At 37.3% G+C, this 24,714-nt stretch overlaps 1 protein-coding gene across 3 annotated transcripts in view; it reads left to right on the top strand.

Moving 5' to 3' along the window:
- BEND6 (BEN domain containing 6) overlaps positions 1-19,938 on the top strand; it is a 55,168-nt gene extending 35,230 nt beyond the window's left edge. For all 3 annotated transcript variants that reach the window (XM_063097796.1, XM_063097797.1, XM_063097798.1), the window contains exons 4-7: positions 10,795-11,015; positions 12,364-12,556; positions 13,445-13,581; positions 18,749-19,938. In XM_063097796.1, coding sequence (XP_062953866.1) covers positions 10,795-11,015; positions 12,364-12,556; positions 13,445-13,572 — 542 coding nt within the window. In that variant the 3' untranslated portion in view covers positions 13,573-13,581; positions 18,749-19,938. The remainder of the gene's footprint in view (positions 1-10,794; positions 11,016-12,363; positions 12,557-13,444; positions 13,582-18,748) is intronic.
- Positions 19,939-24,714: the final 4,776 nt, after the last annotated feature.

Genomic DNA, 24,714 nt, shown 5'->3' on the forward strand with positions numbered 1-24,714 from the left:
ATAGAGAATTGGTCCAGGAGGTCTAATATCCAAAGACAAGAGGTCCTGAAAGAGAAAAAAGAGAAGAGGGAGGAGACGTTATTTAAAAAAAAAAAAAAAAAAAAAAATCAATACATTTCTCAAACTGAAGGGCACAGACTTCTAGATTGAAAAATTCCACCAAAAATGCAGATAAATTTACTTGCTAAGTGTTTAAAACTTTTTATAAATTTTAATGTATATATTTAAGGTGGACAGCACAGTGTTTTGAGATACATGTAAAGTGACTATTGTAGGCAAGCATATTGACATATCCATTGTCTCACAGTTACCCATTTTTTTCTTTTTTTTTTTCTTTTTTGTGGCAAGAGTTTAGCATGAAAGCCATCATTTGAGGCTAAAATACAGTATAATACAATACAATATATAAAATACAATGTAATCTGATTATAAATAGTGGTTAGAGATTATGAATAATAGTGATTATTAAGTGTAGTGAATCGGCTTTTGCATCCAAATTTATCAAACGTACTATCAATAAAAGTTTCATAAAATATAAAAGCGATACCAACAAAAACCCAGCATAATGAATTAAAAATGACTCGCCCAAGGCATAACATTATGAAATTTCAGAACACCAGAAGCAAAGGGAATATACAAAAGCTTTCAGAGAGAACAAGTATGTTCACGTGCTAAGGACTGGGAATCTGAATGGCACTGGACTTTTCACCAGCAATACTGGAAGCTCCAAGATAATTAAGCAATGCTGTATTAGTCTGTTTATGCTGCTTATAACAAAATACCTGAAACTGGGTGATTTATAAAGAAAACAAAATTTATTGCTTACAGTTTCTGAGGCTGGGAAGTCCAAAGTCCGTCTGGCAGTGGCGACAGTCACTCAGGTCTCGCATTGCAAGATGGTCGAAGCAGAGAGAGCAGAGAGAGAGAGACAGACAGACTCTTCTCTTCTTTTAAAGCCCTTAGAACCATGCCCCTGGCCACCATTATTAATCCATTCACTCCTGCATGGTCCTACAATCCAATCACCTCTTCAAAGCTCCACCTTTCTATTACCATCATAGGATTTCCCCCCTCTTAACAGTCACAGTGGGGGCTAAGTTTCTAATACACAAAACCTGAGGAACACAATTCAAGCTTCAATGAGTTTGGGTGGGGACATAATTCAATCCACTACAAATGCCTTCAAAATTCTTAAGGGAAATGATTTAAACCTAGAATTCTATACCCAGTGAAATTATCAATCAAAGGTAAGGGTAGAATAATAGTGTTTTCACACTTACAAAATCTCAAAAATGTACTTCCCATGCTTTCTTTTTCAGAAGCTAATGGAGGATTATGCTCCTCCAATATGAAAGAGTAAACCTTGAATGAGAAAGACATGGTCTCCAGAAAACAGGTGATCCTTTTCAGGAGCGAGACAAGGAGGATCATAGAATGCTAATGAAGGGAAGCCCCAGGAAGACGAGCATACAGTGGTCAGAGGCTAGTCCAAGTAGGGAGCGTTCCAGGAGAGATGTTTCCAAGAAAAATATAAAATGTATAGATCACATGATGTATCCAAACATGTTAAAAGGAGATTTTACATCTCTGTAGGAAGTTTAGAGATGTGTTAGTGAAAGAAACAGTAAAAAATTAATAAAAAAACTAAAAAATGACACAAATATTAACTGAAGAAAAAAATCATGTTTTATAGGAAAGGAATTGTGAATAATACTTACATCACTGTATCAATGTAAGCACATTTATTGAATAGGCAATCCTGTTAAAATACACTGGGATGATGGAAAAGGAGAAAAGTGTATATATGTTGGTATATGAGTTCTATGTGTGTGTTTCTGTGTGGCTGGGGAAGGAGTTGAAAGGGAGCTACATTGTTATTTTACATAGTTGGAAGTCAGTAAATAATTATTTGTATCTGAAAAAACCAAGAAATAGTTGTATATGCGTATTATTATGTAAGACTATGAAGGTAAATACCAGAAGAAACAGGTCAATGAATTGGAAGTGGTGGTCTCTAGGAGTGGTAAGCAGGGGATAGTGAGTCACAGGCAAAGGACTGCTATTTTTCATTATGAGCCTTATTTTATATAAAAAAATAATAAATGCCTGGTAAATAATAGGTGCCCAATATCTAGTGGCTACCATTTATTTAAAAAATCAGTAATTTCTTTATATATTAAAAATTGCAAGTTATATCCCTAAGTGAAAGAAAAAAGAATCTATTCACATTAATTACAAAAACTATAAACTTCTACTAATTACACTAGCAAAAAATGTGTGGAATCTGTGAAGAAAAATATAAAACTCAACTGAGAAATATACAAACCTAAATAAAGGGAGAGATATGTCACATGGGAAGAGAAGATACCAATTCATCCCAAAATAGCTAATCATTTGAATGCAATCCCAATCAAAATACTAATGGTCATTTTTTTGTCATAATTGACAAAAATTATTCTAAAGTTAGCCTGAAAGAATAAACAGGCAAGATCAATTTAAGAACATTCTGAAAAAAGAAGAATATGAGTATAAAAACCATCAACATTAAATCATATAAAGTTCCAATAATTAAAAGCAACTTGCTAGTAAGACTCAGCAGATCAATGGAACAGAATGCATATCCCCTAAACAAAACCTAATATATGATAAAGAAACTATCCTAGAGGCAGTGCAGCCTAGTGTAGAGTATGGATTGGGGGGCCAAGCCATGTGGGTTCAAGCCCTGGTTCTGCCACCTACTATCTATATGATCTCGTGCAAATTGTTTAACCACTCTGTGCCTCAGTTTCCTCCTCTCTAAAATAAAAATAACAGACATACTCACCCAGGTGACAGGTAAAGCATTGAAAACAGAGCCAGGCACATAGCAAGTGCTATATAGGTACTTGCTATTATGATGTTTGCTATCACAAGTCAGCAAGACCAGCTTCATGGGTTTGTGACCTGTGCAGTCACTTATGGCCCTGCTCTTAGAGGGGCCCACATCCTGGTTAAAGGCTCTGCTGTCGCCATCTTAAAATTCTTAAGAAGTTTTGAACAAGAAGCCCCACATTTTCATTTTGCTCTGGGCCCTGCAAATTATGTAGCTGTGTAGGGAGTCCTGGAAGTCAATCAGAAAAAGGATGAATTATTCAACAAATGCTGTTGAGAAAACTGATATTCCGAGTTAGGTTCTCATTTCACTCCATGTGGCATACTAAAAACATAACTACACAGTTTAAATAAAAACTCCATGTTCTGAATTTGAATGGGAAGTACTGGTTTGAAAACATGATGAATTTTGTCTTTAAAAAGTGACAATAGGAGATGGGGCAAGATGGCAGACTAGGGGTGCCCAGTGCACAATCCTCCCAGAGGAAGGGACCACAGCAAGGAAAGGACAACTAAGTATGGGGGAGAACATTGAGGGAGAGCATGGAAGGTCAGGGAGAGCCTGGTGAGGACCCTGTGGAGCATGAAAACCAAGCAGGGTGGTGTAGAGGAGAAAGAGGCACGTGGCTTCAGCCACCTCCATGTGTCCGAAACCAGAATAATCCGCCAAGAGGAATTCTCTTTTGTGGACGAAAGAATCTGTTCTTCTCAGCGATAATCCTCCTCCTGCTCCTGCCCCAGCCCACCCCCACCACCTGCAGTTGCCTGTGCCATTGTCTAGTCCCAGAGCTATGGCCCTTCTCCCCATGCAGTTCATCCTGCACAATGTACCCCACCATGCAGCCCATGTTGCAAAGCAGCACCAGGCGCCTGCGTGGCCCCACCCGCCCACCTGGGCCCAGCCATTAAGCAGGCCCTATCTTCTAGCCACCTAGCCACCATGGGCCCAGCCATCTAGCCACCCTTGCAGCCCCAACCACCCTGTTGGCTGTGTGGCCCCACCCGTCCACATGGGCCCTGCCATCTGGCTGCCTGTTCGGCCCCACTCACCTGTGTGGGCCCAGCGATCAAACCACGAGCATGATCCCAACCACCCTGGCTACTCCTGTGGCCCCGCTTGCACATGTGGGCCCAGCCATCCAGCTGCCTGTGCAGCCCCAGCCATCCCTGCTGCCCACACGGCCTCCACCCACTTGCATGGGCCCATGTGTGCGTGCAGTTCCAACTACAGACATAGCTGCTGGCATGTTTATCCCATGTTTATTGCACCTCTATTTATAATAGCCAAGAGTTGGAACCAACCTAAATGTCCATCATCAGATAACTGGATAAGGGAAATGTGGTATAGTTACACAATGGAATACTACTCTGCCATAAAAAAGAATGAAATGCTGCCATTCGCAGCAATGTGGATGAATTTAGAGAGAATTATGTCAAGTGAAATAAGCCAGGCACAGAAAGTAAAATACCACAGGTCCTCACTCATAAGTGGGAGCTAAAAAAAAAAAAAAACAAACAAAGAAAGAAACAACAGTCACAATAATATGTTGAACTTTCAAAAGGAGACAATAGAACTGAGGTTACGAGACGTGGGAAAGGGGGAGGGGGAAGTTGGGTAAGGGAGGAATCAGTAATGGGCCACGAATAACAGTAACATTGTATGATATTGAATATACTAATTATTCTGATTTGTGCATCACATATTGCACATAGATATTAATATGCAACTCTGTGCCCCACAGACATGTACAATCAATTATGTTTCAATTTTTTTAAATAGAAAGGAAAAAGTGATATGTATTTCAAAATACTGTTTACTGAATTGGCCTAGAAACAAGAACTCAATAGCAAAGAGCACTCCCAGCACCTGGATGTGGCCTTGTAATACAATTTCCCACTAGAAGAAACTACGGTTCCTTGGGAAAATGGCTGATTGCAAGTCATTCACAGAAAATGTACAAGATGAGACTTGTCAGGAGCCTTGAAAAGAAAATATACATGAACATTTTGTCATACCAGAAAACAAGTAAGTTAGCAAAGACTATGTGTTTGTGTCCATTAGAAGATCTTCCCACTCACCAAAGATGGGACAGACAGTTGGAGCATCGATAAGAACAATAAGCACACTAGGTAGAAACATAATGTATATGTTTAAATGCATGAGTTCATAATGTTATTGAAAAAAGAAAAAACTTAATGGTCATCCGAAAGATTATTATTTTGAAAACTGAAACACAGAACAAAAAATCAAAGTATTTATCTTGCCATTGGTATATGAAATGAACTTCTGGGTAACCAAATAATTGATGAAAGTAAGTTTCCCTTTGTAGAAAAATTCCAGCTAATAGATGAAGAAGAAAAGATTACCACTATTTTGCAACCCCTGATGATATAATAAATCTAAGCAGTGATCATCAGTGGCCCCTAATATCACAAAAAAACTAACCGTACATTAAATACCATCTGATGGAAGTTAAAACACTGCCTGAATCTGATCAAGCTTTCAGATCTAACTACCAATCAACCTCAAATACAGGGAACAGAAGAATGTGTTAAATACCATCTTACAGATGCAATCAGCAAAATCCAGACTATAGGAAACCCTCTGGAAAAATGACATGGTTTCTTCAACTAATAAATGGTAAGGGAAATATAGGAGAGGGAGAGGAAACCTGTAGTGTATATGCAAGAGACAGCAATCAATTATAATGTATTGGATCCTGATCCAAACATACTGTTAGAAAAAACATGAGACAGAGAAATTTGAACATTGACTAGGTTTATTAAATATCAAGATATTAAAGAAGTATTGTTAGTATTTCTGGCTGTGGCAATGCTGTTATAGTTATATTTTTAAGATGTATTGTCTTTTAGAGATACATATGGAAATATTTACAGATAAAATGAGATGATGCCTGAGATTTGCATCAAGTAATCAAGGGGAGAAAGTGGATGGGGGGTATAGATAGAACAAGAGTGATCATGAATTGAAACTGGGGGAGTTTGCTATTTTTGTGTTTAAGATTTTCCAGTAAAAGCTTAAAAATATATCCAGTTTTAAAAAGTTTATTTGTAAAAAGACGTTTAAACTCTGCAAAATATTCAGGTCCCCATACTGGCTAGGTGCCAAAAATAAATAAATAAATAAGCAAACAAACAAACAAACTATACAAAAACACAAGTAAATATTTAACTGATCTGAATATGAATGACTTTCTGAGCAATAAAGTAAGTGAATAATATACCAAGAAAAGACCACTACTTTTAACTAAAATAAAAACTAAAAATGTGTGTGTTTAAAATGTCATAATATTAAAAGATAAGCACTTAAAAGTATTTGCAACTTAAGACAAATAAAAGGTTCAAATCTTAATACACAACGAAGTTAATAATAATGGCTAACATATTGTGCTTATAATGCACTAATCTTGTAAGCACTTAAGTTCTTATAAAATAGAAAAAGTACTAATATCCTATGGTATAATAGGTAATTCATAGAAAAATTCAATTAATTAGTAAACAAATACTTATTTGACTTCCCAATAATTAAAAAATTGCAATTTTAATTGTACTAAGATTTTAATATCAAAAAAGTGAAGATGGTAGTTAATGATTAATAGCTGTTGTTGATGGTGCAGTGAAATGGCCAATTTCTTACATTGAGATTACATTACATACAATTTAACGTAAGAAATTAACAACTATGTAAGTTGGAAAAAAGTGTAAGTTGGAAAATTTTTCTAGATAGCAACTCAGCAATATGAACTGAGTCTTGAAACCATTTATACCTTCAACCCTATTAGTACCCTTTCAGGAATTTATAATATTGACCTAATAAAAGATGCATGTGAGGATGTACATGCTAGGAGGTTCATCAGAGTTTTGTTTGTAATAAAGAAAAATTAGAAGCAACCTAACTTCCAAAAAGAAAAAAAAAGAACCGCCACTGGCTCCTATCGCACACTGCAGAGGCCAGACACCAGCTCACCCACTGACATGCCTTGGACTAACCACAACCATTTGCCCCTAATCCTGCTCTCCCACTTAGACCAGGTAGGGCAAAAGTTTCATGATCCCCAATAGGCAGGGCCAATGCCCCTTTTCAGCAAAGAAGCAGCTACAGAAGATGGACCATAGTCCCTCTACAACCCATATTTATGAGGAATCATGTCTCTCAGGGGGAAAATGTAGTAGGAAGTTAGAAAAAGACAAGAGCAAAAAGAGGAAACCTGGTTCTTTGCAAGTGGGAAAACCGGATGTAGGCATGCTCCTGAGTAAAAACAGCCACAGGAGACAAAGACAGATAGGGAGCTCTGCCCCCACGTTGGGCACCATTTGGTTGGACCAATGAGCTCCCACCAGCTAAGGTGCCAATCAACAGAGTCTACCAGGGCTCAACCAGTGACCAAATGACACGAATCCAGCTAAAAGGACTTAAACCTCTGGGAACGTACTTGTTGGTGCTCTTGAGCCACTCTCTCTCACTCGAGCCTGCTCCATCCTCACTGGAGTGTATTCTCTCTTTTCTAAATAAAACTGCTCTTTGATTTTCACCTCTGGCATGTCACGTCCAGTCCTTTGCTTGAGACACCAAGAACCTGGTCTTAGCTAGCAGGACCTGCAATTTCCTCAGTTTACCTTAACATCTTGAATAAATTATAGTACATCAATATCTTGGAATATAGGGAACCATTAAAACCATGTTTTGAGGGCCAGCCTGTGGCTCACTTGGGAGAGTGTGGTGCCAATAACACGAAGGCCATGGGTTTGGATCCCCTATTCAGGGATGGCCGTTTAGCTCACTTGGGAGAGCATGGTGCTGACAACACCAGATCAGGGGTTAAGATCCCCTTACTGGTCATCTTTTAAAAACAAACAAACAACAACAAAAAAATCATGTTTTGGAATAGAAAATAACCCATCAGCAGGTGAATGGATACTTTAATTATGGAGTAGTAATTGTGATGTAATGGAATACTAGTCAGCAACAAAAAGGAATGAATGAATTGCTAATACATACAACAACTTGACTAATTCTTAAAATATTATGGAGGGAGGGCCAAAAAAAAAAAAAAAAAAAAGAGAATGTACTGTTTGGGACCATTTATATGGGATTCTAGAACAAGTAAACTTACCTGTGGCTAAAGAAGTCAGATCAGTGATTGCCTCTGAGACAAGTTCGGGGATTGACTTAGAAGGGAGCTGAGGGAACTTTCTGTGATGATGGAAATGTTCTATATCTCAGTGGGGTATGCATTAATTAAGTGTATCTGTTTGTCAACCTCATCCCTTTTATCTACTTAATTTCTGCTCCAACTTCATGTAAGATCTGGCCTTTGGCTCTATGTAAATTAGACCTCAAAAAATTATATTTCCCAAGAATATTTAATAAAATAGACAAAATATTCACCTCACAATCTTAATTGGAAAAAAGAGCCATGATACAATGCTATGTATACAGTATAGTTCTAATTATGTAAAAGAAAAGACCTGTATAAAAGTGAAGATGCACAGATAGGAGTGTCAAGAAGGATGTATGCCAATGTACATGTACAGCTTTTATAATTAGAAACAACAGTAAATATTCTTGCAACCTCACTTTATACCAAATTCCCTTTTTCTCTTTACATTCTAGCACTGGCCTCCTTTCAGTTCCTCAAATACATAATTTGCATTTGCTATGTCTTAATGACCACCACCCCCTCCTTCCCTTCAGCTACTTAATTCCTGCTGAGCCTTCCACTCTCACATCAATCTTGACCTCCTCGGTGAAAACCTTCTTCACTCTCCCTGACTCAAGGTTAAGCCGTCTGTTGGTTCAGGCTGGGTCAAGCACCTTATGCCTCTTCTTTGTGGCATTTAAGAATTGTAATTTGTCATTTCTTTGCATGTACCACAAGTTAGCAAGCTGCAAGGGTGAGGGCATAGTCCTCCAGACTACCAAGTCTGCCCAAGACTGTTAACCAACTGCAAATTTGGGCATTTCCCAAAAGCACTCTCCCATTCAATAATTTGCTAGAAAAACTCATAGAACTCAATGAAACCTATTATACTCATGGTTACATTTATTACAGGGAAAGGGTACAAATTAGAATCAGCCAAAGAAAGAGGGTAGAGTCTGGAAGGTTTCCAAATGTGAAGCTTTTGTTGTCCTCAGGATGCCTTACCTCTCTAGCATCTATGTGTGACAGTACCCATGGAATATTGTTCATAAAGGAAGCTCATCTGAGCTCTAGTGTTCAGAGTTTTTATTGAGGCTTCAATATGCAGATATGATTAAGTGATTGATTGGCCATTGGTTGAACTCAGTCTCTAAATCATATGGTTGGTCTTTCTGGATTTCTGACTATGGCCAGCTTCCACCCTTAGACTATTGAGTGAGTCACCTCATTAGCATAAATGATCAGCTTGATTCCAGGGGCTCACCATAAGTAACAAACACAGTCCTATCATTCAGGAAATTCCAAGGGTTTAGAGCTTACCTCCCAGAAGCCAGGACAAAGACCAGACCTCTTTTTGAGTGGGACAAAATTATTACTACACAGCATGGTTATGTGAATAATGTCTTCCCTTTACCCCCACCCAGACTCTGAGCTCCAAAAGGGCATGGCTCAGGTCTGGTTTTGCTCCCAGTTTTATCCCTAGCACCTAGCATAGTGGTTGGCAAATGTTGAGTCTGCATAACATGGACTTGGGAGCCAGGCAGTCTGAATCTGAATCTGAATCTTGGCTCTTCTCTTCACTAATTGGGTGACTCTAGACAAGTTACTTAACTTCTTGTTGCCTAATTGACTTTATCTGAAAATTTGGGGTAATGATATTACCTGTCTCAGAAGTCGAAATGAGGGTTAAATGAATGAACATCAGTCAAAGTCTCAGAATAGTGCCTGGTACAGCATAAAAGCTACAAAAATATTTAATATTATTAAATGCTCAATAAATAACTACTGATGAAATAAGTGTCTGGCACGTGAAAGGTGCTTATTAAATATTTATTGAAAGAATAGAAAATAAGATTTTCTTTTTTAGTAGATTTTCCTATTTATATAGTATCTGATGTGCTGTTTTGACATGTCACTAACTATTCTAAATATTGTAGCTCAGTAATACACTTAAGAAAAGTACAAAAAAAGTTTCAGAGTCTTTTCACCTCTCCAGCAGACAGTGCCCTCAACCATAGAGAAAGGAATTGAATTAGACAGGGTCCAAGATCTCTTCCAACTCCAACAACATGTTATTTGTCCTTAGGAAACAAACTAGATATAACAACAGAGAAGACCATTTTACATGGAGGCATGAAACCTTTGAAAGTGTAAGTTTCCATTGGAAAAAAAAAAAGGAACAAGGAGTATTCAGCTGATTACCAAAATTCATCTTTAATTTGTGACATCAGAGGTTTGAATAGTGGCAGTGAATTTTTATTAATTTGATGGGATTTGACTCCCTGGTAAACTATAGACAAAGGTCACAAAAAATTTATTTTAATCTGTGAGAAATGGCTAATTTTATATTGGCCCTTAAACTGACCTAAAGTGAACTTCTAGAAGGTGATTGATAATAGAATTAGTAATGTCTCCAAACAAGAGATTCAACACCTTCAAATAATATTCCTTGCAGTTAGAAAAAAGAATCAACTTTTTCAAACATTCTTTTTAGTTACAAAGTAATGCATATACATTTAAATACAATAATCAAACGTTTTAAAATTGACTTTTTTATTATTATTAAGCAATTATTGAATTATTTAATAATAAAAAGTAAATATGTTCCAAACACTCTTTCAACCATGTTTACTTCCCAAAGGTCGTAAATGTTTACAATTTGTTCCATATATTTCTATGCACATACACTCAATAAAAAGTATGTATACATGCACCTGTTACTAACAGTCTTTGTAAAGTGTTACGTTTTTTGCTATTTTAGTGTTACCACAGGCAGTCACCCAGTTTGAAGAATTGGTTGGTATGGCAGAGGCCCTGCTTAAGGGTGGAGGAACCATGTCTACATCTGCGTCCACCCTCTGGAGAGCAACAAACAACTCCTCACCAGATTCATTTGCTTCAACATGCAGTAATTCCAATTCTAATTCCAGTTCACCAGCTTCCTTGAAGGCTGAGGAAGAGCATCATACTGATGAGAAACAGGTCAGTTGGAATACCTGCCCTATCATTCTCTGGAATACAGTTAAATACAAAAATTTTTTAAAAGGGTAGAAAATGATCGTTGTTTTATCAGATAACTTTAGGTAAGTTTAGGTCACAACCATAATATTCTTATTGCATAAAACTATCTTCTTTTTACAATGAAAACTAATATTTATGAAACAAACACCCAGTTTAGAAAACTAAAAGCAAATGGTGGACAAAAATAGAGTTATTAAACTATTTTTAAACCAGTGACAGAAAGATACCTATGCATTAAGGATTATGAAATTTTATATCATTGAGAGAAGATAAATTTCAGCCTCAGCATGCTGGCTGAACACAATTCTTTTTCTGTTTTCCCATTTCTCTTAATCAAGAAATAGAAGCTAAAAATCAAGACTTGTGTTAGAATCAGGTGTCAGCCTTGGAAAATACACCTTTAAAACTGATAATTAAATTCTAACGATCTAACATTCAGAATATTTGAATCAGTGTTTCTGGGTCCTATCACTATGTAACAGATTACCACAAACTTAGTGATTTCAAATAACGCAAATTTATTATCTCAGAGTTCTGTAGGTCAGAAGTATGGTACAGGACTCACTGGACTAAAATCAAAGTATCTGCAGGTGTGTTCCTCTCTGGACGCTCTAGGGGAGAATACGTTTCCTACTCATTTGGACCATCATAGAATTCAGTTTCTTGTGGTTGTAGAACTGAGTTCCTGCTGGCTGTCAACTGAAGGCCATTCCCACTTCTAGAGGCGACCACATCCCTTGGTTCATGGCCTACTTCCGCCATCTTCAAAGCCAGAAATGGCAGGTCAAGTTTGTCTCACTCTTCAACTCTTTCCTCCTCTTTTTTCTGACTCCCTCTTCTGCCTCCCTCTTCTGCTTTTGTGGACTCATGTGAACAGACTGGGCCCACCTGGATAATCCACGATAATCTCCCATCTCAAGTACATCTTACAACATTGTTGTTGCCCTGTGAGGTAACATATTCACAGGTTCCAGATATTAGCATGTGGACATCTTCAGAGGGCCATTATTCTGCCTACCACACTTACTGTGAATTGTAGAGGACAGGATTTATCCTTACCGTACCAAATCCAGATTGCATGACAAGAATTTGTATATACTCTGGAACAAATACCTCAGAAATATTGAGAGTTATCTCAGAGATAACATTAACTCTAACCCCTGAAATGTAAAATATATACTAAAAATATAATACATTGCCTTAAAGAATGTTGGTGTTGTTTTCTGGTATGTCTTAACTCAACTAGTAGTGTATTTATCCAGATACCATTTTCTTTTTCCAATTTCAATTATTATTTTTTATTTTTTAGTTCAAGATTGAAAAATGGCAGATTGCCCGTTGCAATAAGAGCAAGCCTCAGAAATTCATTAATGATTTAATGCAAGTTCTTTACACAAATGAGTATATGGCTACACACAGCCTGACTGGGGCAAAATCCTCTACTTCAAGGGACAAAGCCGTAAAACCAGCTATGAATCAGAACGAAGTTCAAGAAATCATAGGTGATAATATAATTGCATTATATTGCCATGTGAATTTAAAATTATGTCTTCATTCAAGGTCAAGTTATTCTTTCATGGTCCTTTTTTTTTTTCAAATTAATTTTTCTGTGGAAGAAAATAATCTCAAGATAGTCTAAGGCTCTCATTAAATATGGGAAGTTATCAGAAAAACCTTATATTAAAAATGGCTACTAAAATAAAACTAAATTTTATATCACTGAAAAGTTTGAATTTATAAAATTCATAGCATTAGAAAAGTAGATTTGCAAAATCTTTTAAAATAAACTTTCAGTAACAGTTTATATCTTGTTCTCTTTCTTATCTTGGTTGTATCCTTCATCTTTTGTTCTAGAAAGAGAGAGGTTAATTTGACTATCCTATTTATGGTTTTTAAGTTATTGAATCTCTTTAAATATAACCATTTGAATTATCTAATTATTATTATTATTTTTTTTTTTTGCACACATCCAACAAATTTAGGGATTCCCTGAATCCCGGCTCTATATATGTCATTTCTTAGTTTGAAAATGATTGGTCAGAATCTACTTGTTTCAGCTAATGATGGCAATGGATAAAAACAAATTCCTAACATTTTAGATGAAGGGGACCTAGAGGTCAAAGCAAGAAGTAGGGTTAAAGTCAAGTGGTACCATAGGAAGACAAATATGTATGCTCCCCGTTTATAATATAGACCTTCTGACATATCTTGCTTTGCTTTGAAACACCTGCCTATATATTCATCTATTTATATATCTCATGGGTGTTTGGGCTACTTTTGTAAAATAGAGGCAAAATTATAATGTAGAATGCTTGATGTTTTACCTCATTCATACCTTCAGATGCAAAGTCTCACAAAATGTTCTTGTGTGTTGTTGTTGTTTTTTACAGGAGTAACAAAACAGTTATTTCCCAGTACCGATGATGTTTCAGTTAGAAGAATGATAGGGCAAAAGCTAAACAACTGTACTAAGAAGCCAAATTTAAGCAAAAATCTTAATGCTCAGGATATCAAGTAGATCCTTTTGGTAAGTCTTTTAAATCTTCACAATCCTTTCAGTGTGGCAGGAAAGTGTTGTAATACTCTTAGCTGTGGAATCGCATTTTCCAAATACTCTACTGGAGAATATTAGTTGCCTGTGAAATGCTAGCAAGTATTCTGGGGGTGATAGTGGGGACTAGGAAAAGGATTTAAATTTGGGAATTGCTGAGTTTAGTTACATAGTAGGCTTTCTTTCCCAGAACCTCTCAGTATTGATACTCTTTTAACATGCCATGAGCACCAGAAATTTCTAAGAAGGGGATATAGTATGTAATGTTTTCCAAACGCATTTTTCTGAGGAACTTTTCTTCACAGAACACATATTAACTTTGGGGTGAGGGTTGAAAGGAGACAAAGGAGGGACACGTGACCATTTAGGAAGTGTTCCTCTAGAGCAGAGGAGGTTCAGAGCCTTGGGAAGTCTCTGAGGTACACCAATGAGACTGAACTCACCGTGGCTGGATGAGGGTACAACTACTGGCTGGAGTATTGAGGGGTCTCCTCCATAATCCTCCATGCTGCTTCTCATTGTCTTTAAATCTTTAAATCAGTTGTTATAGTTTAATAAGGATTTTTAACGAGATGCTTGCATTATACTAAGAAAAAGAATAACTTGTTTTTAGTGCGTGTTCTGAACTACACTTTATAGTCAGGCCTCACCCCAGGCAAAACTTTGAAGTAGACTTTTGTGTCTGCCTTAGCAGCCCACGGTCTTGGCCAGTTCCCTTGTGCTCACCCTTCCTCTCTCCCCATTATTTTGATGAAAAATATGTGAAAACACATGTATGATTGTGTGATTAATATTTTCGTAGATTAATAGACGTATATGGGTAACGCATGAGGGTAAGGACCACTACAGGTATCTCTCTTTTCCTTCTATTTTCTTTACTTCCATCTTTGACTTCTACTTTGCCTGTTCTCTGCCTAACTTAGCCACCTTTGAGACCATTCTACTCGTCTTTATTTCTTCTGAACCTGTTTTAAACGTGATGTGGAACTGCTGGTGGTGCAGTAATCCACCCCGCCTCCCCCCGACCCATTGCTAACTCCCACCGCCATCTTCCTGCAGGGTCCTTTGTCTATTTTGCTATATAACTAAGGCCAGCTCTGATAAGAGTCAATAGTAGTCTCTGTTCCTAAAAAAATACTACTTACAACAACTGCATTGGGATTCTTTTCCTTGGCTCACATGTACTGGTAGATTGACTTGAGTTTTAAAAGATAAGGCTATTTGTATCCTTTTTCTCCTCAAGTGATTATATATATATATATATATATATATATATATGTATGTATGTATATATATGTATGTATGTATATATATATGTATGTGTATATGTATATATATGTATATGTATGTGTATATGTATATGTATATGTATATATACAAATATATATATAGATCGTGAATCTCACAACTTTCCAATTATAAGATAATTGCTTAAAGGTGCCTTTAAAGGTGCCTTTAGAACTTACCATTTTGACATCATGAGGCTACCCTACCCCATTATCCTGGTGTGTAATAACCAAGTTCCCTTTCTAAATGCTTTGTAACCAGACCTCCAAGTCAGATATCTATCTTTTGCAGCACGCTATTATAGTTCAGAGCTCTGCAAAGCATTTTAATATCCTAACCTCTGCCTTTTTAATATCTCAGACTGCCAACAGTAAACACAAAACTCATCTCTGACTATACATCAGCCAGCAGGGTGTTGATGAAGTGAAAGTGAAAAGATTTCTATATTGGCTTTGCTTGTACTTGCCAGTAATAGTGTTATTAAATCACCCAGTTATGGCATTAAGTAAAATTGAGACAAGGGACAGACCTTTTACGATGAATGTAATACGTTCTTGTGCCTTCTGTGCCCCTGCCTTGCTTTGTAGTACCGAGTTGCTTAGACTAGAAATGCATAAATTTTGAATCAGAAGTGGAGGTTAACACTAGAATGAATTTTTTTTAATTGGCAGATATCTATCATTTGAATTATAGCTAAATTCAAATTATTTCAGAAAGACTGAGGAAAATATGCTGAGAAAGACAAGGTCACATAAAACCTAATTTGGACTTACTTGATGAATTAGTCAGATATAGCACCATCTAGTGGAATGTTGCTATATTTTTCTCTTCTGAATTATTTATACCCACAGCCGCCTAAAGGGGACTACACTTACTGAGGCAAACCATATCCCCATCCTGCCCTGCCAGCAAAAGTATCCTCTGGAAAAATAGTTTTCCTTGTGTTACTGTTAGCAAGGTAATATGTACTGCAAAATCATGCAGATGTCTACAAATTCCTATGCATTCAAGAAGCCTAGCCACCCCCACCCATGGTCCCAGTGGTAGACTTTGCCCTTCATTCAATACTGAGCTCAGATTGCCACTAGTAACTTGATTTGAAAGGGCAACCATTTCCTACCTAAGGCTCTTTCTGTGAGGGTAAGAGCTAAATTCCATCTCTCCTCTTTTTCCCATCTATTCTCTCTCATTCCTGTGACTCCCCTTAAGTTACCAGCAGCTCTTACATGTCAAGAGCTTAACGTGACTAATCTTTCTGGCCATTCTTCACTTTATTACTTCTTTCTTACAGGAGCTGAAGAGAATTTATTTATAAGAATAACAGAATATTAAGATATCACCCTCATAACATCCCACTAAGTGATCAAACAGGCTTTTCCTCAAATTTCCCAAGCTGTCTTGGTGTATATAATCTCTAACATAATATTGCATATACAGGCGATATTTAGAAATGTTTGGAGATATTTTTGGCTGTCACAGCTGGGTGGTACTACTGGCCTTTAGTGAACAGAGGCCGGGGATGCTGTTAAACATTCTACAATGCATAGGGAAAGTCCCCTCACAACAAAGAATTACCCAGCCCAAAATGTCAATAGTGCTGAGGTTGAGAAACCCTGGTCTAATATGATTTCCTTATTTTGAAAATAATGAAACTAGATCCTAAAGAAGTTAAGTGAATTGTCAAGGTCATATGATTAGTAACTAATTGAGAACCAACACTAGCATGTAGTTCTTTGTATTTCTTATTGTATTAGTCATGGTTCTTCAGGGAAACAGAACCAATAGGATGTAAACATGTATATATAGAGAGGGACTCTGTGTGTGTGTGTGTCAGAGAGAGAGAGAGAGAATGATTTTAAGTAATTGACTTGTTCAGTTGTGGGGGCTGGCAAGTTGGAAAAGGAGGGCAGGCCAGTCAGCTGGAGACTCAGAAAAGAACTGATGGTGCAGTCTGGAGTCTGGAGCAGGATTTCTCCTTCCTCAGTCTTTTCTCTTAAGGACTGGAAGGGGCCCACCCACATTATGGAGGGTAATCTGCTTTATTCAAAGACTAATGATTTAAGTGTTTTGTGTGTGTGTGTGTGTGTGTGTGTGTGTGTGTGTGTGTGTGTGTGTGTGTGTGTGTGTGTGTGTGTGTGTGCGTGCGCGCAGCCGGAGCGCTGCTGTGCTCCCAGCGCCGCACTCTCCCGAGTGAGCCACGGGTCGGCCCATAAATGTTAATCACATCTAAAAATATCTTCACAGCAACATGTAGACTAATATCTGACCAAACAACCTCATAACATGGTCTAGCCAAGTTGACATACAAAATTAACCATCTCACTTATCTAATGTGTGAAGGACAGCAAGTCTGGTTTTAAAGCCTGTTCTACCTTTTAAGAACTGTGGGAATTTTGGAAAGTCACTTGGCATCTCTAAATTTCAATTTAAACAGGGATAATAGTACTGCCCATTTTAGGGATAGATCCAGGATTTGTAGAACCTATTAAACCCTCTTTAAGAAAAGGAATGTGAAATTGTGAATACACAATCAGTTACAACTGTGCACTAATTTAGAAGAGTATAAATCATGAAAACTCTACAATGTTTAAAAGTTAACAAATTTCTCAAATACCACGTAATTTTGTAGGAAAAATTACAAAATATTTTTATTAACAGCTCTACAATATTTTTATCCTACTTTTGAGGGTTTGCATACATGTGATTGCCTCTTCATTCAACAATAATTTTGTAATAGCCTTTTCTACAGAAGGAATAGAAAAATAATTGAGACTATCCTCTGGCTTATTTGGTGGAAAATTGCTTTTTATTTTTCTTGTTGATGGTTTACAGCGGTTTCTTTCACATCCTCAACTCTTTGTTGGTAATACCGTGTAATATTTCGAATTGTCAAATTTGGAGAAACCTCTGTTGAGTTTCTTTCTTATCTGAGCTATAAGATTTCAGGGCATTTCAAGTTTTCTATGGAGTGACTGCTCTTAAATATTCTTTGAATTGACCATATTTAGTGTATTCCTAGAAGACATCCCAAATTGAGATGGGCAGCAGTAATGTAATTATACATGGGAGAGCAACATTTCAGAAATGCCTACTGTCACTTCATGGTTACAATAGAATGGGGACAATGTAACTTAGAAGGAGTTGACGTGGAGACAGCAGTCTTAATTGATTATGGTTGAAATATTTTGTTTTTGCTAATTTAACAAAATATATAAACATGAAGATATTGCTAGGGTCTTTTTGGGGCGGGAGGAAGGTACCCATGCAAGTTAGTTTTAGTAGCTTCACAGTAATTCTGCCTCTGCCCTAGCTCATTTGGTTTTTCCAAGTTTTGAAATAGGTAAAGCAGGTCTGGGAAATTGCCAAACACTTAATAAGCAATCAGTAAACATTACTGAAGAATGACGGACGGAATTGATCATTTTTAAAGATGGTCATTGGGCATGTGGGGGTGAGTCATTTTACTTTGTGTGTGTGTTTTTTAATTTTATGTTAACATTTACTTGTACATATTTGTGGGGTACAGTGTATTGTTTCAGTACGTGCCTATATCACACAATGATCCACTTTACTTTCTGTGTTTTAAAATTTACCTAATAAAAATTGTTTTTAAAAATTACTTGAGATAAAAATAAATATAAGTTACTTTAACTGTTTTCTGGGCTGCTAGAATTTCCCTGAATAGATCATAAAATAATTTCTAAGCCTCCTCCATGGTAATAGTTCTTATTAACAATTTGCATTCTTAAGCACAAATTTGTAGTAGATACAAAAATAAAAAATATACAACTGTTAAAAATACCATAAAGGCTTTAATGTAAATTTACCCTATTTTTTTGAAATTTGCTTTTTGTAGGTATTATAGGTATATGAAACAAAGCACCTTCAGTTCCAAATCTAACATTGGATTTTGTTGGAGAATCTGCAGCCTCCCTGGCAGTGAGCACAGAGAGATATATGCAGTGACAGGCCCTAAGACATCTGTAACATTGCTGGGCTCTCCTGACGGAGCAATAAGCTTGCTGAAGAAGTTGCATGTTGATTCCACCCTGAATACCAGTGATGCATCAAACCAGAGAATTCCTCCCAGTTAAATAAGCATGCAATATAGTTTCTTTGGAAATAAGCATTTCTCTATCCCCAAATACTTATCTGTACAGCTAACTTAACAGGATAGTCAGAGCTCTTATCATAGAACAAAAACTTCAACCCCTAAGGCCAGTCATTGTCCTGAACAATTATTGTACATTTATTTTTACCAATGACTCCCCGCTATGGTTTTCGGATCTGTAGCACAAGCACATGTTTGGAAAAGTAAACAGTGAAATAATCAATGCTTACAAATATGAGAGCAGCAAAGTCAGCCTGAAATCTGATAATTATGTCTAACCAAGTAATAATGTTTTAGCAATAAAATTATGGGACTATTCTGTTATCTGAAAATGTAAAAAATAGGAATATGAAAAAAGTTTAGAGCAACAAGACCTTTTTGTTTTCATCTTAAACTCTTCTACCACAACTTGAAAAGCAGATAAATCCAAGTTTTTGTGCTTGTTAAAACAATACATCAACTTTCAGAATAATCTTTTTGTTTGTTTGTTTACCAGACATACTTCTAACTTTTTATTGCCCAAAGTATACTAAACACAGATATGTAATATAAAACATTAGTATCACTTAAAACATCCTATATAACATCATATGTATTTGGTCGATTATACTGCAACACTGCTTAGTTTTAACTGAGTTATTTTCATTGCAGCAGAAGAAAAGCGAATTGAAAAAATTATTAGTTTGACAATCACACAAAAAGATAAATATCATTTTGTAAATAAATAAAGAGGCTTCTTCATCAATAGGCTTCTTGCTTGATGTCAGGTTGAAACACATGACCATTCTGCAGTGGCAAGCCATGCTCCTACAGTGCACAAGGTCATGTTAAGCTTGGAAAAGAGGATGCTACAATAGTTGCAAAGTTCAGTATTGTGGACCCAGGGAACATTCCATAAGTATGGCTCGATAACAATGTGGTTGTACAAATAACTTATGTAACATTTGCTACTTTTACTTAAACATAAATAAATCCCTTTGAAAGATAAATGGCATTTTCTTGTTTCTTTATTAATGTATAAAATTCAGGGAAAAATTTTTTTTTCTAGGCTAATGATTTCTTCCTAACACTCTGAGGCATTACCATTATAATTTGACTCTCTGGCTCTGACTTGTTTGTCTCGTAAAAAGCCATGCTATGTAGGATATAGAGACAATGTCCAGGCAGGTAAATATATTTAATATTTTTATTGAAAAAAGATAATCTTACTAAGATGTATGCTATTTCCTTTTTTAAAAACCTACTTTATAATGTAAATTTTGCCTACTAAAGGTAAATAAAATTGCCTTTGCAAAACATAACTGTATTGTTCAACTGGAACTTGTTTGGTCTTTCCTTAAAGTAATTTGAAATATGTTGATATCTTTATAGATAACAGAATAAACATATTTTTTGATTCAGCTTCCTATATTGGTTCTAAATGAGTTACAAAGTAAGAAAGCTAATGAAAAAATAGAATGCCCAGAAAGCAGTTGATATACAAGTACGTGTATCTGCATACATCTATTATGTATTCATATATATAAGAATTTACAATATGATTAAAGCAGAATCTTTAAAAACTAGAGGAAAGTTTATTCAATAAAGGATACTGAGACAACTGGTAAGTGCAAAACAACTGTTATATTCCTACTTCAAACCATATTGCATAAAGAATTCAAGATTAGTAAAAAATGGACTCAGGTGAAAAAAATAAAGCAATATAAAAATTTTCATGATTTCTGAATGGGAAGGACATTTTTAACCCAATGGTAATTCAGCAAAAGTGCCAAAAAGAAACTTACTGATGTATAGGTTCCTGCACATGTATTCTGTAGTTTTCCTACATGGAGGTGATAGTTTCATTAAGAGTTTTACCCTATGGTTGACATGTGGTCAGCATGTTCATCCAGTCTGTGACATTTTCCTGGTGAATGTTTTTCATGCATTTGTCAAGTTTTCACATTTTTTCCTATGAAATCTTTGTATTGACGCTGTGTCATAGCCTTTCTTGAACACTTGTTCTTTGTTGACATAGTTTTTCCCGTACCAGCTATTTGCAGGAGGGTTCATGGATGGTGGGAGGCCCCAGGGTTTCCTTCCAGGCTTTAAAGGCCCTCTCTTTGCTCTCACAGAGACCACTCACTGATTCTGGTAGGTGTGGCCTCTCTGAGAAATTTTGTGTGTGTAGTCCTGTTCACTTTAATTCTCTTACCCAAGTTGAATCTGGAGGACTTCTGTCACCAGCCCTGTACTCACCAGGCCTGTTAGATTCTGCCAACAAAGGACAGACCCCTGCACTTCCAGGGGAGCCTGAAGGTTAAGGGAGTGTGTTTTTGCCTGACCTTTCTGAGATGTGCTGTTGAGAGCCCTCTAGATACTCTCTGTGCCTCTTCTCTCTGCATCCCAACCTCATGACTTCTGAAGTTCAGCTTGCTGCAGCCCTGCACTCCCTCAGTTAGATTTATGGGTTAAAGATGCTACATTTCTGGGTGAATTCCTCCTTTTCAGGATGTATGCTTTTGCTGGTGCTGAGGTCTGCCACTCATGGGGCACCTTAATATTCTCTAGTATTTTCTGCCTAGTGTAACTTCTTTCAGCAACTTTTATGTCTTAGGATTGTGCCACTTATTTTGCTAAAAACATCGGGGCAGGGTGTTGTTGTGGTGGTGGGTCCGTTTTTATTTTTTCCTGTTGCTTTTTGATTTCTTGAAGGAAAAGGTAAGTCGGTCTACTTGCATATTCATATCATAGAGTTAGATCCAGTGTTACCACTATAGGATGGCTGAATAAAATATGAGATGCTGGGCTGTCTGGGTAGCTCAGTTGGTTAAAGCATGGTGTTATAACACCAAGGTCAAGGGTTTGGGTCCCTGTACTAGCCAGCTACAAAAAAAAGAAAAGAAAAAAAATATATATATATATATATGAGAGAGATGCCTTGTTAAATTTGAATCAGATGAAGAAATTTTTTAGTACATTTAGGCGTGCACATATAAGCACACAATTGTGTGAAAAGGGAATAATCAGGGAACAAGAACTCTTTACTCTTCCAACTCTTGGAAATTAGAATTTTGATGGTTGAAATTAAAAATTATATCCCATGTAATATTTGGGATATACTTAGACTAAATAAATACTATTCCATCTGAAATTCAAATTTAACTGGGTGTTCTATATGTTTATTTGCTAAATCTCACAACTCTATGCTACCATTAAGCCTAATGTCATTGTAATTCTCATTCTTTTAACCAGACTATATTTCTACATTCTCCCTGAAGCTCTTTTAATTTTCTCTTTCTCTAATATACTAGAATTTGATGAAAATGTGCCTTGTGTTAATCTTTTTTTATTCATTGCAGTGGGTTCATGATGGACCCTTTCAAACTAGATGCTTGTATCCTTTAATTCTGGAGAGATATATACCATAGTTCCCCTTTATCCACAGGGGATATGATCTGAAACCTCAGATGGTACTGACTTCTGTATATGCAACTTTTTTTCCTATAAATATTTACCTATGGTAAAGTATTTATAAATTAGGCACAGTAAGTAATTAACACAATAATTAATAATAAAATAGAACAATTATAACAAACACTATAATAAAAGTTACGTGGATGTGATCTCTCTCTCTCTCTCAGAATATCATATTGTAATGTACTAACCTATTTTCAGACTGAGGTTGGCTGTGAGTAACTGAAACCACGGAAAGCAAAACTGCAGTTAAAGGGGGACTGATCCGTGAATTTAATTATCATATATTGATCCTCTAAGTCTTTTATCTTTATTCTACAAATTTTTAATCTCCTTGCCTCTTTTCTTTTTCTGCTTTCTAGAAGATTTTCTTGGTTATTTATCTTCAAACCCATTCATTAAATGTTTAATTTCTTTTTTTAAAGTTAATTAATATATTATTTATTTATTTATATTTTACATTCTAAGATGTTGCAGAGCAGTTGTGGGGGAGGGTGTTAGGGGAAGGGGGAGGAATAAGATAGGGTGGGAGGAAGAGGAAGGAGGTGGGTGTTGTAGAGGCCCATGGCACCCCCCTCATTCCAGCAGGGGAGCCCAGGGTGCTTACAGCAGTGGCTCAGCTAGATGAGGACTTCAGGGGGGTTGTGGCTGGGGCCTTCAGTGCCCCTCACCCCAGGAACCTGAGGTGCTGGAAGGTGGTTGCTGCTGGGCTGGATGCAGATGTTGGGGGACCATGATTGAGGCTCTTGGCCCCCCACATCCCAGCTCAGGGGCATGGGAGGCTTCCAGTGGCAGTGTGGTTATTGCCAGGCTGGACACAGACATTGGGGGGCATAGATGAGGCCTTTGGGCTCCCCTCACACTGGCTCAGGAGCCCTGGAGGCTTCTGGCTCTTTCAGGCTTTATAGGTGTTCTTGGTGGTGGTAGACTTTTACTGGTTAATATCAGAACTTTGTCTCTGACCGTGGGTGTTTTGTGTTTTCTTTCACTTCCATGTTGAATTACTAGCTACCCCCACCACTTAAACTCTGCACTGGAACTTATTTGTTGTCCTTTGCTTACTTCTAAAATGGGGGAACTTTCTGTGGGAATCAGCAAGCACTTAAGCCCTGTGATTGAGCTAAATTGATACTTTGCTGCTAATTCTCTGAGGAAGGCTTTTTGTGCAGCTCAGGTTTTAATTGTTGACCTTGTAAGCACTTCCAGGTCTTGCAACGTCTGGTATACCTGGGTTGTGTGGAAACTCTGGTCTGGGCCTTAGTCTTTTCAGCAAACTGCACCCTCTGCAGCTCTATATTCCTGACCAGTCTCCAGTGAGTGGGCCTGTGCTGACTGGAGGGCAGATCAGCTGTCCCTCCTATCCACCTATGTTCCCTTGGTGGGCCCGTCTCCCCCATCCCCTGCACTCCAAACACTTCCCATGGGACAGGCTGAGCGCTGGTCCCTTGCAATGACTCACCGGCCTTCGAATGGCTCCTTTTTTCAGTTTTCTGTGGCCCCTCGCTCCTATGTGGGTCCATGGGAACCCTATCAGTGGTCTTGCTGGTCTGGGGGCCACCAAGGCCCTCTTCTCCCCTGTTGCCTCTAAGCAACTTCACACAAAGGGCACAGCTGCAGTTTCTGCCAGCTCTTGTTCTGGGTGCTCACCAAGGCCAGCCTTGAAATGGCGGGGGCCCGAAACGGTCAGAGCGATCCTTTCTTTCATGAACTCGGTAGGTCTCTACTCCTCTTCCCCTGAGCTCTAGGGGCCCAACTCAGCAGTCTTTGCTTTTTTAATAGTTGTAAATTGGTCGATTGTAGGAGAGAGTGATGCTGGGGATCGTCTATTCTGCCATCTTAATCTGGAAGCCCAAATTTTTAATTTCAACCATCAAAAGATGGCCACTTGAGCCAGCAAAAGCGACTCCAACTGTCCAAATCTGGGACAAATGGAGCATGAAAATAAATTAGATTAGTAATGGATTATAACCCATTGAATAAAATCCCATAATGATAATTAATAGATACATCCATAAATAAGGGAGAAGGGAAAATCCTTTATTATAGTTGAATGCCAACTGAAAGTCTAAAAAGAGTGGAAGAATTAAAAAATCACTATTTTGCAATCATCATGGCAAAGATTTGTTCAAGCAAGAATCATCAGAGGATACTAAATCTTGAAATATAAGTTTCAAGAGGAGAGAATATTTACATGGTCTCAAAGTATTACCCTACAGATTGCTTATAAATTACAAGGAGAAAAATTGTAACCATGC

This window comes from Cynocephalus volans, chromosome 5, assembly GCF_027409185.1.
Source record: "Cynocephalus volans isolate mCynVol1 chromosome 5, mCynVol1.pri, whole genome shotgun sequence".
Classification (NCBI taxonomy): domain Eukaryota; kingdom Metazoa; phylum Chordata; class Mammalia; order Dermoptera; family Cynocephalidae; genus Cynocephalus; species Cynocephalus volans.